At 34.2% G+C, this 10,055-nt stretch overlaps 1 protein-coding gene across 3 annotated transcripts in view; it reads left to right on the top strand.

The window, feature by feature from the left end:
• The first annotated feature begins 4,289 nt into the window (after positions 1-4,289).
• The window catches only part of LOC138308361 (myosin-VIIa-like), a 38,587-nt gene continuing 32,821 nt past the window's right edge, over positions 4,290-10,055 (top strand). For 2 of the 3 annotated variants that reach the window (XM_069249352.1, XM_069249353.1), the window contains exons 1-4: positions 4,290-4,413; positions 5,457-5,588; positions 6,218-6,289; positions 8,058-8,090. In XM_069249352.1, the coding sequence (XP_069105453.1) occupies positions 5,472-5,588; positions 6,218-6,289; positions 8,058-8,090 (222 nt within the window). In that variant the 5' untranslated portion in view covers positions 4,290-4,413; positions 5,457-5,471. The remainder of the gene's footprint in view (positions 4,414-5,456; positions 5,589-6,217; positions 6,290-8,057; positions 8,091-10,055) is intronic. The other variant, XM_069249354.1, reaches the window with a different exon arrangement.

The raw sequence follows: 10,055 nt of genomic DNA, 5'->3' as shown, positions 1-10,055 counted from the left end.
GAATGTTTGTCCTTAGCTCTACATAGGAAGCTACGGAAATTTTTTGGTCCCCGCCAGAGGCTCTACAAAAGATATGGTGATCTGAGCACCAAAATGGTCTTTATATCCGCCTGATAAAGCATTCAGACTGGTTTTTCCACTGACAATCCTCTAAAGAAACAACAAAAGAACATAGCCGTCCATATTCGGTGCATTCAACTCTATTGTCTGTGTAGAGATCAAAAATTCATCCCACTTATCACATCTAAATACATACGTCTGCCCCATATATTGAATATTATGATAGTTTTACACATGACAAGTATTCTGTTTTCTGTTACATCCTTTGCATGAAACTACACTGTAAGTCTTTATCAACGAGTTCAGGTAACATCTTGTCCACTAATGTCTGGAACCTTAATCACAGCCTCCTCCAACTCGAGGGTAGGTCTAGCAATGGTGGCCAAACTTGTCCTCTACATAGGCTTCAACAATGGTTCGTCACCTCTCAGCTTGCGATATGCCCGCTCTGCAGCCTCTGTCAAACGTCCGTTGACTGTGCATCTTGCTCTTAGTTGTTTCCTATACATTTCATTCATTGGTTCTTTACTTTGGTATCTTCTTCATTTCATGGGTTTCTGAACCATATTCTTTCTATAGTGCCGACATTTGTATTGTGTAGTTTCGGCTTTACGATAACTGAGTGTTGTTTCCATATTATCATAAAATATAAGTTTCCTGTACTCTGTCTAGGATGGAAGCGTCGCTTTTCAATTGTCTACTCCTCACATTCCCGTTTAAATGGGTTCTATATGGTGTTTTATCTTCTTTTTCGTCTTTATACTTCCAGCAATCTTATCTTGAAGTACTGCTTTCCAATCAGATGGCACGTATATATTGGGGTGAGTTGGATGACCGCACTAGCGTAAACTATGGAATTTCACGAAAATTCTTGGGGAAAGCCCCTAGTTGATTGTCTCAATAAGCGAGACTAATTTAGTTATTTATTACTGTAACAATACTTGAACACTTTTTTGTTTTTATGTCAAATACACATTTGAGTTAAATTTGATAACAACACTTTATTGATATTTCAAAATCCGTCAACTTCTGACGAGTAAACTTTACATTTCATTATGAAGCATGTTGTTGTTTTTTTAAGTCTATATTGACAAGAATAATATTGTCTGTGCCGCCTAAGGAGCAGTCTTCAGACCCAAATAAGACCGAGAACGTCTTTCATTTTAACATGAAATCAAAGCAAAACCGTGTAAAGGTAAAATGTAAACTTAGTTTATTTAGATGATCTTATGACACAACATCTTATCGAAAAATGAACTAGAAGTAGTCCGGTATGGCTCTGGGTTTGTATTCATACGACATTTCGATTACGCTTATTTGAACGCAACTCATAGTCATATATTTACACTTGCTAGGCTTGGTCACTATACGCTAATACTAGCCGAGTTTGTTTACCATAACTGCATGGTAACATTGAACTTTGAACTTGCGTAAGGAAATGTTCTGTGCAACGTAAAAGGACTACTTGTTTAAAAAAGAAACACATGGCTTTGTTTACATTTTGACGCAACATTACGTGTATATTGTTGTTTTTCATAGAATTTTGGAAAAATGTAAACAATATATACATGTTTTATATTTATATATGATTCAAACAATTTTTAAATTAACAATTGTATAAAGAAACGGGAAAATATCCCGACGGGGGCGACGTGCTTTCATTTTTGTTAAAAATGATGGGTGTCAAATGTAAACATTACCTCTGTGCCTATGTTCGTCCTACGATCGAGCCTTTGGGGTGGACGGGTGTGAGACCCTCTGATAGAGGTCAGTTATAAACATATCCTCTTGTCTTTGTTCTTTGAGTATTTAATCATGTGTATTATAAAACACGCATTGCTAATAATCCACGTGTTGACAGTTCCGCGTCACCACAAATACATTGTATCCATCGAACACAAGTGAATTTGTTTCATCTATCGATGGCTATATGGATCTAAGCGTAGATTATATAATCACATGGCTCCCAAGGATGTAATATCGTCAAGTCAGACGACATCTCAAACACATGAGCTACTTGAAAATCGGTGTTTTGACAACTTCGGCAAACTAAAGTGTGTAAGCGTGCGTCAGCTTCGCCTCGCTGCACAATAACGGTCACCGAGTTCACACATGTGGCCGTGTACAAATTCTTTATGTTATTACGCTATATATTAACTTTTAGCAAAATTGAATATATATTTAAAGTTCTGATCTGATTAAATAAAATTATCTCTGAAATTGACTTTGTTTGTCATGTTTATTTTACCCTAAAATATTGAACTTTTTTGTCGTCGCGGATGAATAATTCTACCTTACGTGAAGCTTTATCATTCGCTGTTCAATTGAGTAAGCTCCTCCCACTTTTGACCGACTTTTATTGAATAATTACGTCACTTTCAAATGACGATTTTATTGCATAAAATATAAATAAAAAGTCGTGTGAGTGTAAATATAGGGATTGTATTTCGTTTTTATGTTAACCATGCTTGTATGGAGCAATTCCTCTAAGAATATATTCTATGGGGCGCGTTAGCGCCCCATATTTAATATATTCTTGTATGGAGCAATTCCTCTAAGAATATATTCTATGGGGCGCGTTAGCGCCCCATATTTAATATATTCTTAGAGGAATTGCTCCATACAAGCATGGTTAACATAAAAACGAAATCCAATCCCTATATGGAAATATATCCAAATATACAAAATGTTTAAAAGACAATTTGGCAGAAAATGCATATCTGTTTGGTGTTATTGAAAGTTCTTTTGTATTATGCCTGCAGAATTGAGACTACTCGTATAACACAAATGATGAACTAAAATGCTGCAAAAAATTATTTTTACATGGTAAACAAGAAAATCACATTATGCAAAATGTAAGCCTACTTTCATCAGATGTTTTGCTGCTCTAAATGATGAACTAAAATGCTGCAAAAAAATATTTTTACATGGTAAACAAGAAAATCACATTATGCAAAATGTAAGCCTACTTTCATCAGATGTTTTGCTGCTCTAAATGTCTTTTCTTTAGGCCATCCGTCGTCCGTTAACAATTTCTGTTGTTACCGCAATTTCTCAAATTCCATATGAAGGTAGTCTCTAGTTGTGCATATATCATGAATGTCATGTACTATCAATTAACTTACTGGGCAGATACCGACTGTGTACGAAATAACCTTACGCTTATATCCTGGACAGAGCATAGTTACAGAGATTAGAACTGACATGTATACGAAGCTTATATTTTCAAATGATATGGAAACAACACTCAGTTATCGTCAAGCCTAAACTATACATCGCAATATAGATGTCGGCACAATAGGAAGTAAATAGTACAGAAATCCATGAACTGAAGGTCAAATACGACAGACTGATGCCAAAGTAGAACTTAGGGATGGAATGTATACCTCCTTCCTGTGAAATGGACTGAAGAGTATTCTCTTCTCAATTCGCTTGGGAAATGCTGCAGACACTTGTGGTGGCAGGAGAAGAAACACAAGAGGTGTGATGTTTGATGGTTTCAAAGCAGTTGTCCGAAAACCATATGCCAAACATGAGGAAATGCAATGGCTTAGGTAGACGCTTGACAAGAGCTGTAGAGCGGGCATCTCGCAGGCTAAGAGGTGACGAGCCATTGTTGAAGCCTATGTAGAGGATCAGTTTGGCCAACATTTCTAGCCTAACCCTCAAATCGGAGGAGGCAGTGATTAAGGTTCGAGACATTACTGGACAAGATGCTACCTGAACTCGTTGATAAAGTCTTCCCAGCTTGGTTTCCAGCTAAGGATGTAACAGAAAACAGAATATTGGTATATGCAAATCAACACCATGTTAATCCTGTGCCACAAATGATAGTATTATGGGGGAATGATATCGGATCCGATGGTAATTGATACAGCTTTGTTAACATATTGTGACATATGATTAAATATAGTAAAAACTTGATTCTCATTTTCAGAAATATAAATTGATAAATATCGACCAAACAGCAGAATTACCTTCACAGTATGTCGATTCAATTCTTTATATTATAAAATATACAAAATATTAATATGAAATAATGATCAAAAAGTGTACAATGGTTTACTAGGAAGCAGACTTTTAGTTTCATTCAATACGGATGTAAACATTTCAGAACAGGTTTTAGTTCTATATGTAATTAAAGATTTTAAATATCTGCTACAATATTATACATAGCGACACGGTCGTCTGCAATTTTCGCACTCTGACTGTTTCTTGTTGTAGTTCGAGTTTTGTTAATATAATATCATGTGACTCTAATTATAGCTGTACCATGTATTGTACCCTAGTGATATCTTCCGGGTTGGATGCATACACCCAGATATAGTTTTCTCGGCCCAGTACTCCTCAACGGTAAGTTATAAATGTAACTTATGTTATCAACTATCTCTTAAAATTAAATTCACATTTCAGGGCACTTTACCCAGGAAGTTGTCAACATTCCACATCGTTAGATCTATTAATCAGCTTATGGTATTACCATTTATAAGCTTTGTTAACATGTGTTGTCATAAACGGTATTACCATCTATAAGCTTTGTTAACATGTGTTGTCATAAACGATAATGGCGATTAGTATTGTCACATTATGTCTCGTTCAGATAGAACGTATTCATATTGATGAGAGTCAGTGTAATTTATAATATGGTTAACCTAAACTGTTAGTTGTAAAACACTTCATTTTATTTGAAATATATAGCACCTGATTCCATTTTTTCATACCTATGAGTGAAATACTGGCTGGTCTAGGGCAATAAACTCATGTCGCCTGAGGTTGTATTGCATGGCTACCCATGCAATAAAGCACGGCGTCAACAAAATTTCTATTTCCTCGGTAAAATTTAAGCATTGTTCTAAACATGTAGATAACTTGAAACTTATGTAGCTTAGGTATTTTAATGTTAGTATAGGTTCAGATTTAAATAATTCTAATTTTTCTGTAACCAAGTTTTTTATAGTTTGTGTAAACAACGATAGGTTGACTTGTATATGAAACCAGTGATAGATCTAATAACATTGTTCAGACGATTAGTTATTACGATTCCTATCCACTGCAAACGGTTCGTATAATTGAATTTCATAATGTTTGTAAGTTTAACATCAACTTATATATATATTACGAGCAAGATTATAATGATCAGTTTGTCCCAGATAATAATTATTCTGTTTTGATTACATATATTACACACTACAGTGTGTTATAATAAATGATAACCAACTGCTATGGAATTTATCACAAGGTTTTTTCATTGTGAAACATGCATTGTTATGGGTTTAAATGTTTTATATTACTGCTATAACACAGTAATTGATTAGTTACTATTAAATAGTTAACTGAGTAAGGGATTAATCACGTTTTATAAAATGGACATTTTACAATGAATGATGCATTTTTAGAAATGTCTTCGTGAGATGGAGGGAACGTTTGCAGAGGAAGAGAGCATGGAGAAGAATTTAGCTATCCAGATGAAAGAACATATTGATATAGCTGAGAACGGAAAGAACGAACCTGTATGTGACACAAAACTGGTACGTATAATTAACTGATGTTGTATCCCTTTTCCTGTTAACTAATTTATATCACTATTCCAAACATATTTTTGAATACAGTATTTAAAATAATTAAAACCTACATTAGCAACCACCTCTATGTAAAGACCACCTGTTTAATAGAACGACATTTTCTAATGTTTCAAAGCACAAAGAACAACTCAAGCTGTGCATGAAGCCCGATTGAATACAAAGAGCATTTCCCTCTAACCTTTGGATGGTCGTTATAAATCAGGCTTGACTATACATAAATGTGTGATTAAGGCTCATTACTGACAATAGTTCACTTATATACAATCATTCACATAACATTTAATTTTGCGTATACATTCCTGCGATAAATTATGCTAAATTTGTCTCAAAAAGTTGTTAACATGAGTTGTAAAAAACAAGATAAAAATGTAATAAGCAGCTTTCTCTGCCTGTGTGATCTATCAGCATCCTTGTAAAAAGGATTGCCATAATACGAATCTGGTACATAATACTGAGTAATATATTATTTAACATACACCATATATGTTGTCCTTTGACTAGCAAAGGGTTTAAATGAGAACCATATGAGATAATTATTAAATGTCAATATTACGCTGCCTTCTGTGATGTTCCAGGTAAAAGAGATGTTCGGTTCTACCGATGACGATGATAGCAACGAAGAAAGTACAGCCCCATACTCAACCACGGTAAGAATTGCAAAAAAAAACCTGAGCATAGATAATCATATACAGTTATAACGAATCTTTTTGAAATAATGACATTATTTTAGTAACAGAACATCAATAAGGCGTGTGACATATCAAATTATTTAACTCGTTCAATATAAGCCACTCATATAAGTCACGGTCGTCGTTTTTATCATGAAGGAATTCGAAGTAGCAGTATTTACACTCATGACTACATTCTCGCAGTCAATAGTATTGAATTACATGTACCTATACCTTATATACACACGTGTGTAAGTTTACCTGTAAAATTTTACATGTACGAACAATAAAAGGTGTATAATCATAGTGCAAAAGATATTTATGATTTACCTGTGTATTCACCGGTGACAATACCCTTGCATACCTGTATTGCATGTCTTATTTGGACCTCCGTTTTGATTTTTAAACTTTTGAATTTTATTTTGTTATAAAAAGATATCAAAATCTCAGCCAATTAATAGTATATTAAATATAAACTTACTTAATATGGTTAATGCATAATGAATATAAATTGAGGTTAATGATACCCACATCTAAATAGACCTAAATATTTCCCAAAAGTTATTATTTCTAATACCAAAACTCATTAATGGCATTAAGTGATACCGATATCCGTGATGGTTCCTAAATATTTATGCAATCGTGTGCATGGAACAGCGAAACAATTCTGTACATTTAGAAAAGGAAAGCTTAATAAATCCAATCATATACTTGTAGCAAATGACAGTTAAAGGGAATTATTTCGGTGACTATACGAATGTTAAGTGTTACTTTATAATACCTTTAGCAAATATCTACAAAGATAGCTTAGCATGTTAGCACCAAAATGTCGGTGTTATGAATACAATAGCTAACAAAGAGAGTCTAATTTTGTTGCAATTAATAAGATAAGAAGAGTGAGTTTGTATTAGCGGATACCTCCGTTTAAAGGCCACCTACTTAAGACATTTGTCTCAGAGTCGCACATGATAATTTTCAAGACAACGTGTCCTGTGTGTAAAGACTATTTAGTTATAAGACGATACGTCCTCGGTCCTAGGGCTGATCTTTATTATCTGGTTTGACTTTGTTACCTTTTGTTTTCCCTATTGCATTTAAGTCTGCCATCATTAAATTCATATTACAAATTGAAACCATCCTATATTTAAGCTGTTAATATTAAATCGAATTTCTCGTAAATTGGAAAAAATGGAATACATTACCGACTGAAAAATACCTAATCCATTCTCAGATTAATATTAAGGTTATGAAATGTAGATAAAACGTTGATTTTTACAAAGGAATTGCAGCAATTCTAGCCAAAAGGAAAACAAAGTGAAATATACGGGTAGTTAGTTACAATTGTAGTTACTGGTTTTATCATTTACCTGACTCTGCTATTGTAAGACTTTGTCTCACCGACTTCAGTGTTAAAAGCTTGCTTGTATATATAATTATGTGCCATTGTGACCTGCCAAAATTTAAGATTCCTTGTTTTTGAAGCGTTCCGGGTTTTGGAACTTTAAAAACCGATATAGGTATAAATGAAACGAACACCTTTTTATATAAAACACTAATCGCACTGAAAGATTTAATAGGGTAAATATTCGGTTTGTTCAGATGTTTCTGTGGTATTAAATTCTATGGATGGTATGCTTCTATTCAAATGTGATTGATATACAAAATAATAAATCTAAAGTTTATGCTAGTTTATGCTAGATATGCTTATATCTATTCATTAAAATGGAATATTGATCATCTATCGCAGAATACCAGTGGGCTTTCCGTGACGGAACTTAATGTAAGTGTTTTCTGCATTTTGTGAAAATCTGATTTGATTTGTTTCCGTATTTTCATCGACCGCTTTGAACTTATTTTTTGTGATACTAACCTTATTTGATGATAATACTAATGATAAAAGCACACTTTAATTTGTATTTTAAACACTGTTAATAGATAGAAATGAACTAAAATCTTACTTAACTGAATAGTACGGACGATGATTAGGACCATGTGTACAAATGTACACAATTGTTTTAAAATAAGTCAACTATAATCCTGGAGTTAAAGTACAGAAACTACAATAGATGACATCACAACTATGTTTAATTGATGAAATTGACCTTGAATGATGGTCAATGTAATTCATTTCCACAAACTTGGTAGTCTATATTTCCAGCATTGTATATGCCTAATATATAACGGACTTTCGGATATTACGAAGAAGTCTTCTGAATGAAAAGTTTACGATCAGCGAAATGCGAACAACGACAACGGGCGAAGCATGGTGACTATAGGTCATCGCGAACCTTCGGATTAGATGAATTAATGGCCTTCGGTTGAGCGCTCGCCCAGTGAATTGACTCTGGGTCCTGTAACCTGGCCGATACACACCAAAGTCTATAAAAATTGCTCAGCCCTTGTAGGGCCACTGGTTTGCCTGTTGTCAATATAATGTGACTGGGTGAGATGTGTTGATTGGTGTCTTCGGCGGCATGGTTCAGTGATACAACACTATGAAAAGGGCAACAGTTCCACTATAGAAGAAGATACAACATAATATACCGCCGTCTCCCATTGCGCACACCACGCATTTACACACACATGACACTGCATACATTGGAGTCCGTCCTAACATGTCCCTGGCTATTAATAGGACGTTGATTTAATCAAACAAACAGTGAAAACGATTTCATAGAGTCACGAATGCAGGAATTGGTCTACCTTGAAAGTGAACTGGTTGATTCGCTGTTTTTTACTGACGTGATTTTGATTTTAAACATATTTTTATTGACGTAAATTATTGACAACAGGGATTGGACACAAGTTTTGCCAACTTAGTAACGTCCTCTCCCGAACACATAATATGAATATATACATAATGGACAGCAATGAAGACAATACATGTATATAATATGAATCAAAATTTTGTATTTTAAGAATAAAGGAGAAAAGGGAAAGATAGAGGAGTATAGGAGAGGAGAATAGTTATTTATTAAGTTATAATTATTTGTAAAAGTGATAATTGTATACATAGTTATCTGACTGGCTGGGAAACACCGATCGGTTACTTCCTTAAAACGTTGTCCATCATACACATTCCATAGAAAACATTGCACTGAAGATCCACTCGAGGCCATTCCTTTCCTTGAAAAACTTTCGACTACACCAGCCAGCAGATACAACTAATTTATACTGTTGACATATGTATAACATGTAATCTATTAATCAACTAAGATACTGGGTAGATATAGGAAATGGGGTAGGATGCTCATAATGTCAAAACCTGCCAGTACTATCAATATAAATTTGGACTGCCTTTGCAATATTAAGGTTAGCATCATTTTCTAAATCTGCATCTCCTCTTAGTAATGTATCTAATGTGATGTCACCGGGGTACCAATGAAGATCGTTTAATAATGTCTGTCGTATAATGTGATATTTTGGGCATGTAAGGAAAAAGTGATAAGAGTCTTCGCACGTGAATCCACACTCACATCGTGCTGAAGGCAAAAGATTGGATCTGAAAAGATCGTAATTTAAAGTACTTGCTCTATTTCTTAATCTACAGTGGAGAATATTAAGCCGTCTAGTACCAAAAATTTAGAAAACACAAATCGGTTTCAGGAAGGAGAGATTTACTTAAATTTGATTTGAAGGTATTTAAAGTTGGAGAATTTCTAATAGATATATCTAAATTATTCCAAAGAGAAGAAGTTGAAGGAAAGAAGGAGTTTAATGTGCGTTGGAGTCTATAACGATGTTG

The sequence above is a fragment of the Argopecten irradians genome, chromosome 14 (genome assembly GCF_041381155.1).
Source record: "Argopecten irradians isolate NY chromosome 14, Ai_NY, whole genome shotgun sequence".
Taxonomy (NCBI): domain Eukaryota; kingdom Metazoa; phylum Mollusca; class Bivalvia; order Pectinida; family Pectinidae; genus Argopecten; species Argopecten irradians.
Note: the sequence above shows the minus strand (reverse complement) of the source record. Positions and strands in the feature narration are given on the sequence as shown.